We start from the raw sequence: 22,172 nt of genomic DNA, 5'->3' as shown, positions 1-22,172 counted from the left end.
GCCTGCTTTGTATTGTCAGTGGATGAATGTCCTGTGACTGGAGCTGAATTGGCACACGTGGCCAGTCTTCTTGAATGAAGATAGATGGCTTCAACCCCAGCTTCTCAGACTTAAGATGTGGCCTTGGGCAAGCCACCTCCACCTCCCTGTGCCTTGGTGCCCATCTGTAAAATAGGAATAATCATAGTACCTACCTTGTGAGTTACTTTGAGGGATAGTGGCACGGCAGGTCCTGGTGGTAGGCGGCAGCCCTCACGTGGTGGCGTTGATGTGTGTGTGCATGTCTGGGCCCAAGTCTGAGTCAATGGAGCCGAGAGGGATCTCCTGACCATTCTTGCTCTCAATGCAAAGTCTGATCTATTTTCTCCCCTCTGGGCTGGGGGCCCCCAGCAGGAGTTGGGTCTCTAGCAGAGGTGGGGACCTGGCTTTGGGACTCATAGCTCCTGAGCCACCCAGACTGGAGATGATGGGGGCTTTTCCCAGGATCTGGGAAGGCAGATTGTTCCCATCCCAGGGTGAGCTGGGGACCAGGTCAGGGTGGGGCTCTCCTTGGAGGGCCTGGCCCCAGATTTGTTACCCTCTAAGGACTGTGGCCGGAATGGGCCTAGCCCAGAAACTCAGGACTGGGGATGGACACGGGTCAGGGAGAGGAATCCTTCTGCCACTGGAAGGGGATGCTCCGAGTGGTGACAGTCAGCTGGGGTCAGCCTGGTGGGGTCAGTTGTTGGAATTATTTGATAGTGGTCAGGGGTCACTCTGGCCGTGGTCAGCTGGTCTGAAGTCAGTCAGTCTGGTCGAAGTCAGATGGTCTGGTGGTCATCTGGATGGGGCCGCTGGCTCAGGTCTGTCTGTTTGGGTGTCACTGACCTGGGTCAGGCAGTGTGAAGGTTACCCTGGCTAAGGTTGGACAGTCTGGGGGTCCTTCTGACCAGATCACTTAGTCTGGGAGTCTTGACAGCTCACGTGGCCTGTCCTGGCTTAGAATGGATGGGAGGAAGCCAGGGGGCTGGCATTCTCAGGCTCGCCCTAGGGCCACAGGTGACATGTCTGGGACAGCTGCCTTGTTACTTGTGAAGGAACAGGAAGGACCTGAACCCCAGGTCCTTCTGAACCCCAGCAGCACTCTAGGTCCTGGGGTCCCCTTTATGGCAATTCATCTGGCTCAGGGAGGCCTCGACTAAAACCCTCAGGCACAGACTCAGCTCAGAGTGAATGAAGCCAGCTGTCTCCTCCTCCAGGAAGCCCTCCCTGACCATCTCTACTGGCCTTGTTCTCTCTCTGTGCTGTGCTATGGGTCATTTTCTAGGGGGAGAGCCAAGGCCTCCCCAGCATAGATGGGGTTAAAACCTACCTTCCACAGGCTACAGGGCACGTGCTGGCCAGAGTTCTTCACACAAAGAGGCAAAGTGCTCAGCCAAGGTCCCGCCCCAGCTCTGAAGCGAGGCTTTTATTATTTTGTGCCATCCACTCTGTGCCAGCCTCGTGTCCACTTTATTTTACACCCTGATGGGGTCCGTGAAGAGGAAAGGGAGACCCCCCACCCCCAACAGCGGTGAGCCTGTGCATGCCTGGCTTTGCGGATCAGTTCAAAGGGCTGCTTCATGTGGTCTAGGAGAACCTGGAGAGGTCCCCTGCTGCAGAGGGCACAGCAGAACCTCCTGAAAGTCAGGCCACTGGCCGTGTGTGCAGCTCCCCACTGCTGTGCCTGGCACGTGGCACTCACTCCCTGTTACTCTCTGCTGCTCATCCCTCCTCTCCTTGAGGCTGGGAAGGGGCTCAGATTGTTCCTTCTCAGAGTGAAGGTTTTTCTGGTGGGGAATGTGGCCCTCAGCCTCGGAGCACCATGGACTCAAATTCTGCTTCTGTTACTCAGGTGGCTCAGTGCAGAGCTCCTGTCTTCTGGGTGCTTGCATGTGCTGGCATCGTGCTAAGTGGACCCTGGTGTTGAATCCTCAACAAACCCCCATGTGGATGGGGGAGCCGAAGATGAGCAGTGGTCATGGTCCCAGGACCAGCACATTGCAGAGTCAAGATTCAATCCCAAGTCTGTCTGATGCCAAAGCCCACTTACTTATCTACCACCTTATACTGTGAACAAATTCCTTCACCCCTGGGAACCTCAGTTGCCTTGTCTGTCAAGTGAGGAGAAGTACCAGTGGCCTGGCATGCTTTGTGTTTGCTTCCTGGCTGCTCATCGAGGCGTTTTCCTGGGTCTCAGATGCCTAAGTTTACCCCTGGTAGTGGTGGCGATGTGTACTCAGCCATGTCCAACTCTTTGTAACCCCATGGACTGTAGCTCACCAGGCTCCTCTGTCTGTGGGATTCTTCAGGCAAGAATACTGGAGTGGGTTGCCATTTCCTCCTCCAGGGGATCATCCCGACCCAAGGATCAAACCCCAGTTTCTTGTATCATCCTGCACTGGCAGGTGGAGTCTTTACGCTGCACCAGCTCAGGGGAGGGGGCAAGCACCAGTTACTTCCTGAACCAGTGGTGTTCTCAGGTGGATCAGGTCCAACTCGGGGCTTTGATGAGCCAGCTGAGATACGTGCCTAAGGCCTAGCATCCATTTCGGTCTCCTTCCTGCCTCCCCTTCTCCTTATTTAAACTGTGCAGAGTGGCTCAGAATCTTGGGAATTGGCTTCCTGTAGTCATGGGTGCCTGGACCTCACATAAGTGTTTTTGCCTGCTGTGTTCCTGCAAGCAGAGACCTCAGTTGGGTGACTTCGGGCGGTGGGCATCCCTTGAGCTCTTTCATCAAGTAGAAGTGACACAGTAGTGGTGCCTACTCAGAAGCCGAGGCCTAAACGGGACTCCACACTCAGAGCACTTAGCGTTGTGCTGGGCTTGTTGTAAGTCACATGATCAGTTGTTATTTTTAAGGAGATGCCATCAAGGCTGGCTTAGGGCGATCGATCCTGCCAGTCCTGGGGCCCACTGTCTGTCCTCTCTGCAAAGATGCAGGGGCCTGTGATAGAACACTGACCAGCAGTCAGGAGATCTTGGTTCAAACCCCGCCTCTGTCACTGACCTGCCGATTGACCTTAAAGGAGTCACTTAGCCTTTTTGGGCCTCAGTTTCTTTATCTATAAAATGGGGATAATTCTTGTTCTGATCTCATGAGTTGTCGTGAGACTTTAATGGGTAGTAATAATGATAACGGGCTTCCCTGGTGGCTCAGATGGTGAAGACTCTGCCTTCAATGCAGGAGATCTGGGTTCAGTCCCTGAGTAGGGATGATCCCCCTGGAGAAGGGAATGGCAGCCACTCCAGTATTCTTGCCATGGAGAATCCCATGAACAGAGGAACCTGGTGGACTGTAGCCATGTGACATGACTGAGTGACAAACACACACACACAGAGTAATAACAACTAGTTTTTGCTGAGGAGGGTCTTTAATGTGTGGTTGAGCCGTAGGGGGTTTGGGGACCGCTGGAGGGGGTGGGCAGTGTGGGAGGTCTTGGCATGGGGAGGAGACAATGGAAAGAGGGCCTTGCTGGGGGGAGAGGGTGGGGGAGGGAGCATTTTGTTGGAGGGAGCAGTGGGGGGAGGGCTTGAGGAGGCAGAGGGGAGGAGGGTGAGCCTGGGTAGGAGGGGACCGTGGGGGCACCTGGAGGGTAGCCCAGGAGCCCTTTGGGCCAGCACCTCCACTCCAGCCTGGGCTAAGCAGGCCCTGCCCTCACAGCCGGCTGCACCTTCGAGGAGACGAGTGACCCAGCGGTGCCCTGCGAGTACAGCCAGGCCCAGTACGACGACTTCCAGTGGGAGCAGGTGCGGATCCACCCTGGCACCCGGGCGCCTGCAGACCTGCCCCACGGTGAGCCTACCCTCAGTCACCATTCCTCCTTTGTCTCCTTCCCGGGCCAGGCCGCCTACCCACTGGCTGTGTTACCTTGGGTCCATTGCTTAACCTCTCTGGGCCTCATCTGCTCTGTAGTGACACATGACACTGTGAATGTGGAGCTCCCTGGACTCAGACCAGTGGTGTACATCAGGTAGTCTTACCTGTAAAATGGGTTTTCAAGTCCTCAAAGACCCTTGTAAACTGTAGGATAAAGCCCACCTCCCGTTATTCCTGGGGCAGCTTAGCTCAGGATCCTTCTTACTCCTGCCAAGTCTTCCTAAATCCTCCACCTTCAGGGAGGCTTCCTTCTCCCTGCGACTGAATCCTGGTTCCCCAGGACGTCAAGGTGCTGACAGAGCAGTCGCCTTGGGGGCTGGATGCGTGTAAAACCTTCGCTTCCTCTGCCCCTTTCTTCCTGCAAGTCCCCGGTCTTTCCCAGCTTCTGCCTTGTCCAGTCCCTATTTCAGGGTGGGGAGCATCATGAACACTGGACCGGGAGTCAGGAGACTAACTGCATAGACCCTAGTCCTGGCCTTCTACCCTGCTGATGGCCTCGAGTGCACTGAGTCACGAAACCTGGGCTTCAGATCCCGGCTTCATCACGTTACTGGCTGTGTGGTCTCTGGCAAGTCACTTAACTTCTCTGAGCTTCCATTTCCTTAAATGTAAAATGGAGCACAGAATAATCCATTTTATAGTGTTGTAATGTACATAACCCAGAGGTGGCCTATAAGGGTTCAATGAATGCTTAGAAACAATTGTTGGAGGTATTTGAGGGCCCTAACTACTAAGATCCACCCATTGCCATTGGGTAAAGAATCAACTGGGGATTAAGAAGAGGATAAGATGGATGGAGACCAGATTGTCACCTTTATTACTGATAAAGGCTGGATTGGAGGACATATCATAGTAGGAGAACCAAATGTGCTTGCTGGGCGAACCCAGAACTGGATAGCTTGAGGCCCCTCCCCTTGCCCCTGTCACAGTAGGAAGCCAGGGCCTTTGTTCTCAGCTCACAGGATGGCCAAGATGGCATCTGCTGTCAAGAGTGCATGGGAGGGACAGCAAAGGTTCTCACTGTGGGGCCAGGACTTGAAGCCAATAGGAGGGAGGTCCTCCATGACCTGACCTCTGCAGCCTGGCCTCCTACCCCTGGCCTTATCTCCTGGAGCCCTCCGGTGTCTCCCCTTTCTGTGCGTTTGCTCACACTCTGCCCTCCATGGGACATTTATCTCTGCCTTCACAGGACTGTTAGCTCCTTGTTTGACTTCTGTCCTGGCAGATGTCAAAGTCTGAGCTGGGTGACAGTGAGCTGTCAAGGTGCCCACCATGGCAGGGATGCTGAGTGGCCCGACTTCATATCCCCAGGGCCCAGCCTTGGCCTGAGATGGGTTAGCCTTCAGGTCCAAGGTGGCTGATTTGAGTTCACCTCTTACAGTCCTGACCACCTTGTATAGGCTCTGCTTCTCTCTCTCCCCCACACCACCGGAGACAGACCCAGTGAGAAAAGGGGATGAGAAATTTCATGCGCAGTATGGGCCTTGGGCCGGATCCTAGGGATACAGTGGTGAGCCAGATGGATGGAGTCTCTGCTGTGTTTGGTGCTTACATTTTAGGGAAGGGAGGAGGGGGGATTCATCCTCGAAGTCACAGAGCAGGAGAGAAGAGAGGGTGGGGCGATGGGGATGAAGGGAGTGGATGAGAGAAGCGGGAGGGGTGCAGAGTGAGAAAAAACTAGGGAAAAGAGGAGAGAGAGGCAGAGGGAGCAGGAGGAAGAGGCAAGAACAAAGTGTCAGATTGAAAGGGGGAGAGAGAAGCACACACAGCTGCTCACAGGGAGAGGAGAGAGGATGGAGGTGTGGGCCAAGAGAGACTGTGCTGGGGGCTGGGATGCGTCCCTTCCTGGGTGGGGATGGGGATCTGGAGTTTTGTTTACGACCCCACCAGGACTGATGCAGGAGCTGCCTACTTCACAGGCTTCTGGCTCCCGCAGATGAATGCGATTCCCTCCAGCAGAGTCCCTGGAGAGCCCTCCTGGAGCAGGGAGCCTCGTGGTTTGGGATCTGAATGAGCTTGTGTTGGCTGGTGGCCAAGCCTGGGAAGAGGCAGCCCTGCGTGGCTTCGGGCACCCTCTTGGCAGCTGCGGGGGCCTTCTCCTCACAGAAGGGAGGCCATAATCCCTCAGCCAGGTCCAGAGGAGTCCAGCTCCCTTTTCCCTCTCTGCCCCTCTCTGCCCACCCCCTCCACCCCACCCTTCCCAGCATGCAGCCTGGATCTCTTCCCTGGGGAAGGGACAGGATTGCCTTTCTCCAGGTTTGAAATCAAGAGAAATTGTATCCCAGGAGTTCAGATTCAGGGGGGTGGGGGCCTGAAGAGAAGTTAGAGTCCTTTCATTCAACCTCTGTTCTGTGTGTTCGTTCAGCTTGCAGATCTGTGCTGGCGACACAGTGGAGCCCCAAGGAGCCCCACAGGCTGGTGGGGAGAGTGATACACACTTTACTAATGATCCAGGTTCCAGGAGAGACCCAGAGAGGGATGCAGGGGTGGGGGGGCTTCAGAAGAGGTGGACTTTGAGTGCCTGTCATGTGCCAGACTCTTGACTCCTGAGATGACTGTCGTAGTCCCTGCCTCCCAGGACAGCTCAGTATGTGGGAAAAGACATGGACCAACATGAGCTTGGACGGAGGTCATTAGGGGTGACTCGAGGAGCAATAAAGGGTTTTGGCAAAGTCAGATTTGTGTGTTTTTTGCTGCTCCAAGCCTTTCCTTTGGGAAAGGGATGCAGGGAAATGGAGGGACTTATCCCATGATTCAGAACTGGGACCAGAACTCAGGCCCCCTGACTCCGCATGAAGTCCTTTGTTTCTGCCTCCTCCTCTGTGCCCACCTGACCCTGGTCCTCCCCTACGTTCTCAGCTCCTGCCTCTTCCCCCTCTCTTTCCAGGCTCCTACTTGGTGGTCAACGCTTCCCAGCATGCTCCAGGCCAGCGGGCCCATGTCATCTTCCAGAGCCTGAGCGAGAATGACACCCACTGTGTGCAGTTCAGCTACTTCCTGTACAGCCGGGATGGGCACAGCCCGGGCACCTTGGGCATTTATGTGCGTGTCAATGGGGGTCCCCTGGGCAGTGCTGTCTGGAATATGACTGGATCCCATGGCCGTCAGTGGCACCAGGCTGAACTGGCTGTCAGCACCTTCTGGCCTAATGAATATCAGGTGGGCTGGGTTCAGTCTGCGGTGAGTCTGACTGGGAGTGTGGGTAGAGAGGAGTGTCAGTGTGAGGTCAGGGTAAGCAAGTGGCTGAGGTTGGAGTTATTCGGTGTTCAGCATCAGGAGTCCGTCTGTGGTCAAGGTCGGTGGCCAGTCTGTGGTTCTCCAGTAATGGTTCAGTCTGGGTTCAGCATCAGAGGTCATTGTTAACAGTGATAGTTTGTGGCTGGGGAAGGGGTGAGTTGGAATAGTGCTGACTTGGAAACCCTGTCTTGGCTGCCAAGTTTTGTGACTTGAAATTAACATCCATCTGGGTTGGATGGAACCTCTGGCCTTGACCTTGTTAGCTTGCGTGCTAACACCCTCTGCTACAACCAGCTGGCTTGGTATGGAGGGTAATTGTGAGCTGGGACTGACCTCTGCTTGTTGGGGAGGATGGGGCTGGAGCAGAGCTTGAAAGGGGGCTCTTGTGGGCAGGGCTGGAGAAATGTCAGATGACAGGGATCCTCCTGCCTCCCCCAGGTGCTGTTTGAGGCCCTTGTCTCCCCAGACCGCAGGGGCTACATGGGCCTAGATGACATCCTGCTTCTCAGCTACCCCTGCGGTGAGTCCTGGCCCCCTGGGGCGCAAGGTGAGGGGTGCGGGCGGCCGCGGCTCCTGCAGACAGTGGGGAGCTGGCCCAGCTCACGCCAGGGCTCTATTCCGGCAGCAAAGGCCCCGCATTTCTCCCGCTTGGGGGACGTGGAGGTCAACGCGGGCCAGAACGCCTCGTTCCAGTGCATGGCGGCAGGCCGAGCAGCGGAGGCCGAGCGTTTCCTTCTGCAGGTGAGCGGGGTCGGGGGTGCCCGGGGTGTGTGTGTGTTGGGGGGAACTTGGCCAGCTTCTTAAGAAAAGTTCAAGCTCCTTGCGGAGGGCTGAGGCCTTCTGTCCTTCTCCAGCACCCAAACACACGCGTCCTGGTTCATCCTAGGCTCTCTGCCCTCTTGCGTGCCCAGTTCTTCCGACATAAAAGCGCGGCTCCAGGTTCCGCCCGCCCCCCCCCCCCCTCCTCCCCGGCCCATCCCCCGTCCCCAACCACATCCCGCCACCAAGGCAGAGCGACCACATTCCCGTAATCGGCCCCACACCTTCTTGGGGCAGGGCTGGTTCCAGGAATCCCACACGTCCCTGGGTAGTTTCGGGATGGCGAAATGGGTCCGGGAGTTTACCACTCCGCTCGCTCGGGTCAGACCGAGATCTGGACCCTTCTTCCCCGGCTCCCCTGACCCACTGGCCCCTCTCCCGGCTCAGCGACAGAGCGGGGCCCTGGTGCCCGCGGCCGGCGTGCGGCACATCAGTCACCGGCGCTTCCTGGCCACCTTCCCCCTGGTCGCCGTGAGCCGCGAGGATCAGGACCTGTACCGCTGCGTGTCCCAGGCCTCGCGTGGAGCGGGCGTCTCCAACTTCGCGGAGCTGATCGTAAAGGGTGAGCGAGCAGTCGGCCTCCGAGGGGCGGGGCGGGCGAAGGCGGGGTGGGCGTGGCTTCTACTGGGGGCGGAGTCTCATCGACGGGGCGTGGCCCGTGGACCGCCAGGGAAGGCCGCGTCCGACTCCCGGTGTGCTCTGACCTTCCTGGCGGGGCTCGAGGAGGGGGCGTCATTTCCTGGGAGATCCAGTCCTAATTGAAGGTCAGAGTGGGGAGGAGGTCCCTCTGAGAGGTGGGCCCGCGTGGGGACTGGGTCAAGGTGTGACCTGGGCGAGGCGGGATCGGGCTGTGGGCCTCCCAGGGTTGACTCTAACTGACAAGCGGTCAGCCCTTAGAGGCGAGGACTTCGGGATCTGGAAGGGAGTGAGGGAGAAGGTGTAGGCTGAGAGGTGAGGGGCAAGGTCAGTTTTTGGAGTTCGGCGTCTCTTAGGGCCTGGGGATTTAGTGAGGGGAGGCAGTCTAGTCGAGGACTTGGGGGGCTGCATGAGGAGCCTGGGGTAGGGGTGAGGGACCAGGATGGCGCTGGGGGTTTTGGGTGTTGTAGGATGAGGAGCTGGGAGCCAGGGATTCATAGCGGCATCCGTCTGGCTCCGTCTTTCCCCCATCTCCTTGCAGAGCCCCCTACCCCCATTGCACCCCCGCAGCTGCTGCGCGCCGGTCCCACCTACCTCATCATTCAGCTCAACACCAACTCCATCATCGGCGACGGGCCGATCGTGCGAAAGGAGATTGAGTACCGCATGGCGCGCGGCCCGTGGGCCGAGGTGCACGCCGTCAGCCTGCAGACCTACAAGCTGTGGCACCTCGACCCCGACACGGAGTACGAGATCAGTGTGTTGCTCACGCGCCCGGGTGACGGTGGCACCGGCCGTCCGGGGCCGCCCCTCGTCAGCCGCACCAAGTGCGCAGGTGGGTGCTTCCTGGCTTCATTGCCTCCTCCGGATACTCAGGTATGGACTTAGGGCATCCAAGGGGCGAAGGGCACATTCCGAACGGTAGTATGGCCTCCCTCTGTGCTTCTCAAACTTTCTGAACCATTATGATTTTCGCTCCATCCTAGTTATGGTAAAGAAATGGATGATAGCTAACACTTTACTCTGAAGGACACATGTGTGTGTGTCATATTTAAAACTCAGAACAACCCCATCATCTAGGTACTCTTGTACCCATTTTACAGATGAGGTGTAAAATCTGTAACCTCTGTACAGATGATCATGAATAGAGATGTTAAGTGACTGGCTCAAAGTCACACAGCTAGTAAGTAGCAGAACAGTAAGGGATTAGAACTCTTGACTGGCTGGCTTCAGGATCTGTGTTCTTAATTCTACACTGTATCATCTAGGTAAAATAAACAACTAAACAGCGTAAAATAAAAGCATGTTATTAAATTCTAGCTGGATTCTCTCATCTGGGCATTTAAGCCTGAGGTCTGCTTTTTCTTATTTAAAAGGGTACAGCATCTGTTATGAGTGATGGCACACCTGCACCAGAGGAGACTTTTTTGTTTAATCAGAAGAGAGACTGAGAACAGAACGATTTTCTTACTCTGTGATTTCAGCATTTTTGTGGTTGTTGTTGAATTTTTATTGCCATATAAAAGATTCATATGTGGTTATAAGGAAAAATACAAGAGATTTTCCTTTTCACTTTACCCTGTTTCTTGAAATGGTAACATTTTGCAAAACTGTGGTGTAATATTCCTCTCAAGATACTGACATTGACAAAATCCACAGATCTTATTCAGACTTCCCCAGTTTCATTTGTCCTCATTTGTGTGTATGTGTGTATATTTAGTTCTATATAGTTTATTCTAGTGTTGGTTTGTGTATCTACCACCGCAGTCAAAAGATACTGAACAATTCAATCAGCTTAAGGATCCTTTGATTTGCCCTTTTGCATCATTGCTGTCCCTCCACCCCTACCCCGTGGGAACTGCTAATCTGTTCTTCATTTCTAAAACATGTTATATAGCTGATAAAATCATACATTGTATATACAGTATATAACCTTTTTTGTTTTTGTTTGGTTCAGTTCACTTCAGCTCAGTTCGGTCGCTCAATCGTGTCTGACTCTGCGACCCCATGAATCGCAGCACACCAGGCCTCCCTGCCCATCACCAACTCCTGGAGTTCACGCAAACTCATGTCCATTGAGTCGGTGATGCCATCCAGCCATCTCATTCTCTGTCGTCCCCTTCTCCTCCTGCCCCCAATCCCTCCCAGCATCAGGGACTTTTCCAACGAGTCAACTCTTCGCATGATATTTATTCACTTTATTTACATGTATTTATTTCTGTTTGGCTGCACTGGGTCTTCACTGTTGCACTCGGTCTTTCTCTAATTGGTGCAAGCAGGGGATAATCTGTTTGCTGTGCGAGGGTTTCTCACGGCGGTGGTGTCTCTTGTGGCAAACAGGCTCTAGAGCACAGGCTCAGCAGTTGTGGCAAATGGGCTTAGTTGCCCAGCAGAATGTGGGATCTTCCCAGACAAGGGATCAAACCCATGTCTCCTGTATTGGAAGTCAGATTCTTAATCACCAGACTTCCAGAGATGTCCCAGTATATAATCTTTTGAATTGCCTTTTTAATTTGGTAATAGCTTTATTGAGATATAACCACATCTCACGCAATTTGCTCATGAGAGTGTATAATTCAGTGGTTTTTAGTATATTCACAGAGTTGTGCAACCATCACCACAATAAATTTTAGAACATTTTCCCCTCTCTCAAAGGAAGCCTTGTATCCTTTAGCAGTCCACCCCTCCCCTCATGTCCCGTTAATACTTCCAGCCCTAGACAGCCACTAATTTATTTTTTGTCTCTATAGAGATTTGCCTCTCTGGACATTTTGTATGTAATGGAATCATATAATATGTAGTCTTTTGTGACTGGCTTCTTTCTCATAGCATACTTTTTCAAGGTTTATTCATGTTGTGGCATGCTTTAGTACTTTTTATTGTCGAATAATATTCTATTGTATAGACATACCATAATTTACTTATACATTTATCAGTCGGAAGGCATCTGCATTGTTTATACTTTTTGCTTATTATTGCTATGAGTATTAATGTAGAGATTTTTGTATGGAAATATGTTTTAATTTCTCCTGAGGGTATAGCATGTACATATCATATGGTAATTATGTTTAACCATTTAGCAACCTGCTGGATTGCTTTCCAAAGCAGCCATTCCACTTTACATTCTCATCAGCTGTGTATGGGAGTTCCAGTATCTCTACATATCCACTAACACTCATTATTATCTGTCTTCTGATTATAACCCTCCTGGTGGATATGAAGTGGTGTCTCATTGTGGTTTTGCACGTCTCTGATGGTTAATAAATATCTAACAAGTTGCATGTTCTTATTGGCCATTTGTATGCCTTCTCTGTATAAATGTCTGTTCAGATCCTTTACTCATTTTTAAATTGGGTTTTAATCTTTTAATTATTGAGTTGTAAAAGTTCTTTATATATTCCAGATACTAGACCCTTATCAGATATATTTGCAAATATTTTCTTCCATTCTGTGAGTTGTCTTTTAACTTTCTTGATGGTGTCCTTTGAAGCACAAAAGTTTTTAATTTTAATGAGGCTCAATTTATCTACTTTTTCTTTTGTTATTTGGACTTTTGATGTCACATCTAGAAAACTTTTGCCTAGTCCAAAGTAAGGAAGATTTACTTTTATTTTTTTCTAAGAGTTTTATAGTTTTAGCTCTTACATTTAGCTCCTTGACACACTTTGAGTTAATTTTTGGATTTGGGGCGAGGTAGGAGTCCAGTCTCATTCTTTTGCTTGTGGGTGTCCAGTTGTCCCAGCACCATTTATGAAAAAGACTATTCTTTTCTCATTGGATTGTCTCGGCAGTGAGATTGACTCTTCTGGTCAGTGTAGTTCCCTGGGGATTCATCCAAGTTGTATAAATCAATAGTTCATTCTGTTTTAATGCTGAGTAATATCCCATGGTGTGGCTATACCAGAGTTTGTTTAACCATTCATCTGTTGAATGACCCCTGAACCGGTCCCAGTTTTCGGCTGTTACAAGTAAAGCTGCCATGAACGTTCATGTACGAGTTTTTGCATGAACATAATTTTTCATTTTTTTCTGGGCTAAATGCCTAAGGATACAAATGATGGATCATATGGTAATTGCATATTTATTGCAGTTTTATTGAAAACTGCCAGAATTGGTTGTATGGTTTTACATTCTCATCAGCAATATATGAGTGATCCAGTTTTCTACATCCTTGCCAGCATTTAGTGTTGTCATTATTATTATTATTTTTAAAAAATTTTAGCCATTCTGAGAGGTATGTAGTAATATCCCATCCTGGTCTTAATTTGCCTTTCTTTAATGCCGAGTGACATTAATGGGCTTCCTGTGGCTCACCTGATAAAGAATCTGCCTGCAATGTGGGAGACCTGGGTTTGATCCCTGGGTTGGGAAGATCCCTCTGGAGAAGGGAAAGGCTTCCCACTCCAGTATTCTGGCCTAGAGAATTCCATGGACTATATAGTCCATGCAAAGAGTCGGACACGATTGAGCAACTTTCACTTTCCATGCCTAGTGATGCTGAACATCTTTTCATGTGTTGTTTGCCATCTGTATATCCTCTTCATGAATTATTCATGTCTTTGCCCATTTTCTAATTGGATTATTCATTTTTTATTGTTGAGCTTTGAGAATTCTTTACACATTCTAGATACTAGTCCTTTTTTGGGTATATAGTTTGTAAATATTTCCCCCTGGCTTTTAGCTTGTCTTTTTTCTCCTCTTCACCTGGGTTTTCATGGAATAATCATTTTAAATTTTTATGAGGGCCAGTTTATCAAAACTTCCTTTTATGAACTATGCTTTTAGTGTCAAATTTAAGAACTCCTTGCGTTGCCCTAGATTCCGAAGATTTTCTCCTATTCTTTTTTTAAATAAAAGTGTTATAGTTTTACAAATAAGTCCATGATCCATTTTGAGTTAATTTTTAGATAAGCTAAGAATTTGGTTGAGGTTTATTTTTTTGCCAGTGAATATTCTTGTGTTTTTAAGAGCTGATCTGAGAACCATCTAAAATACAGTTTAATGCCACACTTGGAGAGGCCCTTGGGTGGTTGGTAAGAGTATTCTAGGAGGATTACCTTCTAGCTGAAGGACCTGTGTCAGATTAACCTCTCCAAGCTGTAGTCCTGTTGTTTTATAAAAGGGGATAATAATAATGTTTACAGGGTAAATGTGAAGATTCAACACATTTATTGAGTGCCTATTACTTGTCAGATACTGTTTAGTTGCTAAGGATATAAGACTGTGACCAAGACAGACAAAGGCCACTAGTGTATGAGTTCCTCATGCCGGAACTGCACGGAACTCACATTCTGGCGGGTAGTTGTTGTTCAGTCACTAAGTTGTGTCTGCCTCTTTGCGACCTCATGGGCTGCAGCACACCAGGCTTCCCTGTCTTTCACTGTCTCCCAAAGTTTGCTCAAACTCATGTCCATTGAGTCGATGATGCCATCCAACCATCTCATTCTCTGTCACCCCCTTCTCCTCCTGCCTTCAGTCTTTCCCAGCATCAGGGTCTTTTCCAGTGAATAGGCTCTTTGCATCAGGTGGCCAAAGTATTGGGGCTTCAGCTTCAGCATCAGTCCTTCAAATGAATATTCAGGGTTGATTTCCTTTAGGATGGACTGGTTGGATCTCCTTGCAGTCCAAGGGACTCTCAAGAGTCTTCTCCAACACCGCAGTTGGAAGGCATCAATTCTTCGGTGCTCAGCCTTCTTTATGATCCAACTCTCACATCCATATATGACTACTGGAAAAACCATAGCTTTGACTAGATGGACCTTTGTTGGCAAAATGATGTCTCTTCTTTTTAATATGCTGTCTAGGTTTGTCATAACTTTTCTTCCAAGGAGCAAGCGTCTTTGAATTTCATGGCTGCAGTCACCATCCTCAGTGATTTTGGAGCCCAAGAAAATAAAGTTTGTCACTGGTCCCATCACTTTATGGCAAATAGATGAGGGAGCCTAGTGGGCTGCTGTCTATGGGGTCGCACAGAGTTGGACACAACTGATGTGACTTAGCAGCAGCAGCAGCAGCAGCAGCAGCAGATGGGACCGGATGCCATGATCTTAGGTATTTGAATGCTGAGTTTTAAGCCAGCTTTTTCATTCTCCTCTTTCACCTTCATCAAGAGGCTCTTTAGTTCCTCTTCATTTTCTGAAATTAGGGTGAAGTCATCTGCAAATCTGAGGTTGTTGATATTTCTCCCAGCAATCTTGATTCCAGCTTGTGATTCATTCAGCCTGACATTTCACATGATGTACTCTGCATATAAGTTAAATAAGCAGGGTGACAATAGATAGCTTTGATGTACTCCTTTCCCAATTTGGAACCAGCCTGTTGTTCCATGTCCAGTTCTAACTGTTGTTTCTTGACTTGCATACAGGTTTCTCAAGAGGCAGGTAAGGTGGTCTGGTATCCCATCTTTATAAGAATTTTCCAGTTTGTTATGATTTACACAGTCAAAGACTTTAGCATAGTCAATGAAGCAGATGTTTTTCTGGAATTCTCTTGCTTTTTCAATGATCCACTGGAAGTTGGCAGTTTGATCTCTGGTTCCTCTGCCTTTTATAAATCCAACTTGTACATCTGGTAATTCCTAGTTTCGTACTGAGAGCCAGCATGGATGGTTTTGAGCATTACCTTGCTAACATGTGAAATGGGTGCAATTGTGAGGTACTTTAAACATTCTTTGGCATTGCCTTTCTTTGGGATTGGAATGAAAACTGACCTTTTCCAGTCCTGTGGCCACTTCTGAGTTTTCCAAATTTGCTGGCATATTGAGTGCAGCACTTTAACAGTATCATCTTTTCAGATTTTCAGTAGCTCTACTGGAATTCTATCATCTCCACTAACTTTGATCATAGTAATGCTTCCTAAGACCCACTTGACTTCATGCTCCAGGATGTCTGGGTCTAGGTGAGTGACCCCACTTTGTGGGTATCCACGTCAAGACCTTTATTGTACAGTTCTTCTGTGTATTCTTACCACCTCTCCTTCTGCTTCTGTTAGGTCCTTACCATTTTTCTCCTTTATTGTGCCCATCTTTGCAAAAGTATTCCCTTGGTATCTCTTAATTTTCTTAAAGATATCTCTAGTCTTTCCCATTCCATTGTTTTCCTCTATTTCCTTGCATTGATCACTGATCTTATGTCTCCTTGCTATTCTTTGGAACTCTGCATTCAGTTGGGTATACATCTTTTCCTTTCTCCTTTGCCTTTCACTTCCCTTCTTTTTGCAGCTATTTGTTAAGTCCTCCTCAGACAGCCATTTTGTCTTCTTGTATTCCTTTGTCTTTCTGGCAGGAGGAAGTAGTAAACAAGTGAAATATATAGATTGTCGGTTGATGATCAGGGTCGTGAAGACCAAAGCAGGAAGGGGGATGGGGTGTGAGGTTCGGAGAAGTGTTATTTCAAAAAGGCTCAGGGACTGTTTTACCGAGAAGGTGACATTTGAGCAGAGACCTGAAGGAGGTAAGGGAGAGAGCCACACACAGGAAGCTAGAGGAATTGCTGGGGGAAGGGGCGTTCCAGGCCGACCTAATAGCAGGGAGTTCTGTAGTATGCTTGGCATATGTGAGGAGCAGCAAGGAGACCAGTATAACTGTGGTCTAGTGACTGAGGGGAGCTGACGGGAGAGGAGGTCAAAGTCATACTGGGGATATGGGACCCAGAGCCATTTTACTCCGGGTGGGCTGGGGGACCATTGCAGGTTTGGAGAGCAGGAGTGACATCACCTCCTATGTTTACAAGGATCACTTTTGTCCTTTTGTGGAGAACAGACTCTAGGAGGGTGAAGGGATCCGAGGAGAGACCAGTGAGGAAGCTACTGCAACAAGTCAGCTGGGAGATGGTGGAGGCTGGGAGCTGGGAGGAAGTGGTGGCGGTGGTGCAAGTGGTTAGATTCTGGGTTTGTTTTGAAGGTAGAGCTAACTGCATTTGTTGATGGATTGGATATGCAGTGAGAGAGTGAAATAGAAGTCAAGGATGGCTCCAAGGCGTTTTGCTTGAGCAGCCGAAAGAATGGAGTTATCATTTACTGCAAGGGAGCAGACTGCGGAAGGAGCAGGTGTGACGGGGTGCCATAGATCAGGAGTTCTGTGTTGGAAATGTTGACTTTGAGATGCCTATTAGACGTTCAAGTGGAGATATCCATCAGGTGGATGGATTTACGAGTGTGGGGTTTAGGGAAGAGGTTTGGGCTGCAGATATAAATTTGAAAGTCGTCAGTATAGACATGGTGTAGATGATATTTAAAGCCATGAGACTGGATGAGATCTTTTATGCTGGTGGTTCTTAGTGGGGGTGATTTTGTCTCCCAGGAGTCATCTGCAGTGTCTGGTTGTCACAACTGGGGGTGGGGTGCTAATGGCATCTTAGGGATAGAGGAAGCCCTAGAAGGTAATAAATATCCAACGGTGTATAAGCAGCCTTTTCAACAAAAAATTATCTCGTCTGAGATGTCAGTAATGCCAAGGTTGAGAACCCCTGATTTAGTCCTTAGATTTTAGGGAATAAGTGTAGATGGAAAAGAGAGGAGCAGTGAAGCCTGAGTTGTGCAACCCTCTGGTTTTGGATTAAATGCAGGTGATTGCATGTAAATGTATTAAATGCCTGTGAAGCCTAGTGCCTAACACGCAGTGAACACTCAGTGAATGACAACTATTATTGTTATGGTGTTTTTAACTCTTCAAAGCCAGTTCTGGTCAGGTACTTGGTATGAAAGAAATCAGAGCCTAGGGTCCACAGAGAGTCTCTCTTTCACTCCTGTTAGTGTGCAGATGAGGGGATGGAAGCCCAGAGATGGGAAGGACTTGCCTGTGACTATACAGTAAGTTAAGAACCCAAGTTTCACGGTGACAGCTGTTGACCACTCTCGTTTTACAGATGAGAAAAGTGAAATTTCGAGAGTTAGCCACTGGTCCACACTGACACAGTGAGTCCATAACAGAGTCAGCACCAAGGTTTGAATGTCCTGACTTCCAGTCTTGTGTTGGAAACCACCACCACCACCTTACTACCAGTAATAGCTGCATCGCTGCCATCGTGGGCTGAGTACCCACTCTGTGCCAGGCACTGCTAAACACTTTACATGGCCTGGCTGGGATGGAAGCTGTGTAAATTAGCAGGGACCAGGCAGATAGGATCCAAACAACTCAGCCTGCTCCTCTTAATCACATGCTTCTCTTCGTTTGCATCGCCGCCCCCTCTTTGCTTCGGCGCCTTGACCCATAGTTTTGCTGTTGGCCAGCTGTGTTGTCATCTCTTTGGGCTCCATGAAACGCCCCTCCCACAGTATTATTTCCTGTAAAAACAATAATATCACGCCAGTAGAGGCATTTAAAAGAAATCACTCTAAATCTCACCATCCTAGCCCAACAGCTGTTTTAGTTTTCCTGCCTCCTGCAAATCTCTGCCCATATGCCTACAGTACATGTTTCACACCCTTGTCATTGGGATGTGGAAAGCGTTCTGCACTCTCCTTCCTTTTCTTGGTGTTGTTGCTTGTGTTATGTTGTTTATAATTGTGTTTATTGGCTGTAGGAGTCCACTGAGTGTCTCCATATGGCTGGGCTATTTGCCTTTAGATTTTTATTATTGTGAATAATACTGTATCGAAAAACTTAGTGCTGATCATGCTATATTCCCTCCTTGAATTATTTCTTTCGTGTAAGTAGTCAGAGGTGATTTAAGGAAGGGCTTTGACGTATATTGCTTTAAAAAGTGGTTGTACTAATTTCTACTGCTGCTATAAAGGGTGCTGCTATATATAAAGGTATATCTTATCCTTGTTGTTATTCAGTCGCTAAGTCATGTGTGACTCTGAGACCCCGTGAACTGAAGCATTCCAGGCTTCTCTGTCCTCCAGTATGTCTCAGAGTTTGTTCAAACTCTCCATTGAGTTGATGATGCCCATCCAGCCATCTCATCCTCTGTCATCCCCTTCTCCTCTTGCTCTCAATCTTTCCCAGCATCAGGGTCTTTTCCAATGAGCTGGCTCTTTGCATCAGGTTGGCCAAAGTATTGGAGCTTCAGCTTCAGCATCAGTCCTTCCAATGAATATTCAGAGTTGATTTCCTTAAAGATTGACTGGTTTGATCTCCTTGCTGTCCAAGGGACCTCAGGAGTCTTCTCTAGCACCACAGTTCAAAAGCATCAATTCTTTGGCACTCAGCCTTCTTTATGGTCCAATTCTCACATCCGTACATGACTACTGGGAAAACCATAGCTTTGACTATATGGACTTTTGTCAGCAAAGTGATGTCTATGCTTTTTAATACACTGTCTAGGTTTGTCATAGTTTTTCTTCCAAGGAGCAAGCATCTTTTATTTTCATGGCTGCAGTCACCATCTCGCCATTAGCATGCACATATTAATTAATTCCTATGAATTAGACTCACACCATCTCATGTAACTCTCACACTGCTCTTCAAAGTAGGTGTTATTATATTTCCATTTTTTAGTCAAAGAACTTAATGTTCAAAGGGAGTTAAATCACTTGCCTGAAGTCACAGAACTAATGAAATGTGGAGATAGGATTTGAACTCTGCAGTACCCAACCCCACTCCAAAGCCCCTTCCTCAAGCAACAGTTAATATTTCAGGGTTATTGAGTGCTCCTTAGCATCATTAAAATCAACGCATTGGGGGCTAATTTAACAGATGTTAACTGTTAGCCTTCTTGTGTTAAAAAAAAAAGTGCATTTAGACCTTTGACCTCCGAGTGGCCTACAGCCTGTGGAATTCAGAGGGTTGGGGCTTTGAGGCCCCCAGGTTCTGTTTTGCCAGTGTGTGCTGGCAGCCGAAGAGTGTGTGTCTGGGTGCCAGATGGTTTTTGGAAACACAGAGAGACTCATGAATTCACACCCCTCAATCAACATATCAGCCTGTTTGAGCCTCTGGATCTGCCCAAATTTGTTCAGGGTGGGGAGAGAAAGAAAAGTGTGCTTTCTTCTCAGAGACCCCTCTGTCTAGCAAGGAGGGAGGGGGCTAGCGTAGCTGTTGGAGAATGAGATACTTAAGCACGAGGGTGAAAGTTTCAGTCTTCAAGTTAGGTGTTACCATTTTGTGCCCTGAAAACTGTGTTTTTGTTTTTTTTTTCTTTTGGCCATGAGGAATCTTAGTTCCCCGACCAAGGATCAAACCTGTACCCCCTGCATTGGAAGTGTGGCGTCGTAACCAGTGGAACGCCAGGGAGGTCCCCTGGCAAAACGGTTTGAAAAAAAACCTGAGTAGGTTGCCAGTATTTAAAAATCTGGAGATTTCACACAAACAATTGGAATCTCTGGCTTCATAAATGGGAAGATCTGGCAACACAGCCTGGAACTGAGTGGCAGCTGCTCCTTTTGGATGAGACACTTATTGTCTCGTTGGTCATAGTCCCAGCACCAGCCTGTGTCACCGGTTTGCAGTTGATGTTTTGTGTCCTTGTCTGAACGCTGCAGGAAGGTGAAGGAAGCAGTGTGCTTCCGCCAAACCTGGAAGGATGGTAAAGGATGTGGAGGTGGGGAGGATGTGAGCAGAGCTTCAGGGAACCGAGATCCACTCTCGCTAGTGCAAGTAAATCCATGGTACTTGGCGTTAGTAGACATAGACACAGGCAGAGACACAAACACAGACATAGACACCTTGGGACAGGACACATCGGGCAGCCAGGACCAGAGCCACAAAGTCTCAGGAAATAAAGCAAAGACCTCTGAACAAGATGGCAGAGTGACTGCAGAGTGAACACACACAAAACTCACCCATTCCTTTCTAAACAGATAAGAACAATGAGTTAAAACAAAACTATATAGAAAAACATTAGGAAAATCTCCATGGTCCAGAAACAGCAGAGAAAAGACAAGTGTGGTAAGTGGGCTTGCAGTTATCAGCCCTCAAGATGCAGTGAGCAGGGAACCAGCCTATTAATGTTTTTCTCGGGTGAGGATCGGGTCTGCCTTGTTGTGGGGATAGGAGAGCCAGGCTCTCTGTAAGAAGTCAAGAGGTAAGCCTTACTCTCAGGTGCTGAAATCTCTCAGTGGCATTCGATGTATGACTGGAGACGGCCACTTGCCTCTGGTCCAGGGAAGGAAGGAAAGTTGCACTGTGCTGGCCAGCGTCTAAAGCTGTGCTCCTACCCATCCACTTGCAAGTGAGGAGCAGCCTGATGTTTCTCTCTGCATTGTCTTTGTAAAGAGCATCCTGAGCAAATTAATCATATGAAAATGATAATAGGGTCATACTTAATCATCTTAAGAGGCAAAGCAGTAGGACTTTCTTTCCTATTCATTAAGGTGTGTCCTGATATCCTCTAACTGCGGACACTTGGCGGGTATCACAGAACCTGCACAGTCAGAGGGCAAGAGAGAAGAGGATCATTAGTAATTATGGCTTCATTCACCATGTTATAGATGAGGAAATCGAGGCCCAGAGATTTACTTAGGATTGCACAGCTGCTCAGTGCAGATGCAGGACTGGGGCCTGAGCCCCCGAGTAAAGAAGCCTTGATTTCTTTACTTATAAAATGCGGATAACATTCTGGTCCTATGGAATCTTCAAGAGGCTATGGAGCACAGTAATATGCACTTGCCTTATGTTGGGTATCTGCCTCTCCAGAGGCATTGGTGTGGTTAATTAATTAATTTTTAAAAAGGTATCCTTTTTATTCATTTGGAGAAGGCTCTTGAGAGTCCCTTGGACTGCAAGGAGATCCCAACCAGTCCATCCTAAAGGAAATCAGCGCTGAGTGTTCATTGGAAGGACTGATGTTGAAGCTGAAACTCCAATACCTTGGCTACCTGATGCGAAGAGCTAACTCATTTGAAAAGACCCTGATGCTAGGAAAGATTGAAGGCAGGAGGAAAAGGGGATGACAGAGGATGAGATGGTTGGATGGCATCACTGACTCAATGTGCATGAGTTTGAGTAAACTCTGGGAGTTGTTGATGGACAGGGAGGCCTGGAGTGTTGCAGTCCATGGGGTCACAAAGAGTCAGACACAGCTGAGCAACTGAACTGAACTATTATTCATTTATTATTTATTTTTTAAAATATTTTACTTATTTGGCTGTGCTGGGTCTTAGTTGCACGTGGGATCTTTGATCTTTGTAACAGCATGCGAGGGTCTAGTTCCTTGACCAGGGATCAAACCTGGTTACCTGCATTGGGAATGTGGAGTCTTAGCCACTGGATCATCAAGGAAGGTTCCTGGTTTATTTTTATTTATTTTTAGTTTTTGGACAGTGAATTACTCATGGGGAGGCAGAGTAGTGGTGGTTAAGAAGTGGTGGATTCTGAAGCCGGCCTGTCAGGTTTGGATTCCAGCTTCACTACTTACTATCTGTGTGACGGTCAGCAAGTTTACTTAATCTCTCTTGTGTGCCTCTATTTCTACATCTGCATAACAAGGCTAATAATGGCAGCTTTCTGTTAGATTAGAGAGTGTTAAATGAGATAAAGCATTTTAAAGCCTCTAGAGCAATGCTTGACACAGACAAAGCCCCTAGTAAATGTTTACAGCCATCATCGTCATCATCATCTTTATAGAACAGATTGTATTTCCCTTTTTTCTTTGGCAGCCAGGGAACCCATCACCTAATTTGAGCCTTGTATTTATAGCTCTA

The 22,172-nt window shown here is 48.6% G+C and overlaps 1 protein-coding gene across 4 annotated transcripts in view; it reads left to right on the top strand.

Annotated features, from left to right (window-relative positions):
* PTPRU (protein tyrosine phosphatase receptor type U) overlaps positions 1–22,172 on the top strand; it is an 86,264-nt gene that overhangs the window by 13,495 nt on the left and 50,597 nt on the right. For all 4 annotated transcript variants that reach the window (XM_068967399.1, XM_068967397.1, XM_068967400.1 and 1 more), the window contains exons 2-7: positions 3,684–3,815; positions 6,787–7,058; positions 7,575–7,656; positions 7,762–7,877; positions 8,343–8,517; positions 9,133–9,426. In XM_068967399.1, the coding sequence (XP_068823500.1) occupies positions 3,684–3,815; positions 6,787–7,058; positions 7,575–7,656; positions 7,762–7,877; positions 8,343–8,517; positions 9,133–9,426 (1,071 nt within the window). The remainder of the gene's footprint in view (positions 1–3,683; positions 3,816–6,786; positions 7,059–7,574; positions 7,657–7,761; positions 7,878–8,342; positions 8,518–9,132; positions 9,427–22,172) is intronic.

The sequence above is a fragment of the Capricornis sumatraensis genome, chromosome 3, assembly GCF_032405125.1.
Source record: "Capricornis sumatraensis isolate serow.1 chromosome 3, serow.2, whole genome shotgun sequence".
Taxonomy (NCBI): domain Eukaryota; kingdom Metazoa; phylum Chordata; class Mammalia; order Artiodactyla; family Bovidae; genus Capricornis; species Capricornis sumatraensis.
This window is presented reverse-complemented; position numbering and strand designations above follow the sequence as displayed.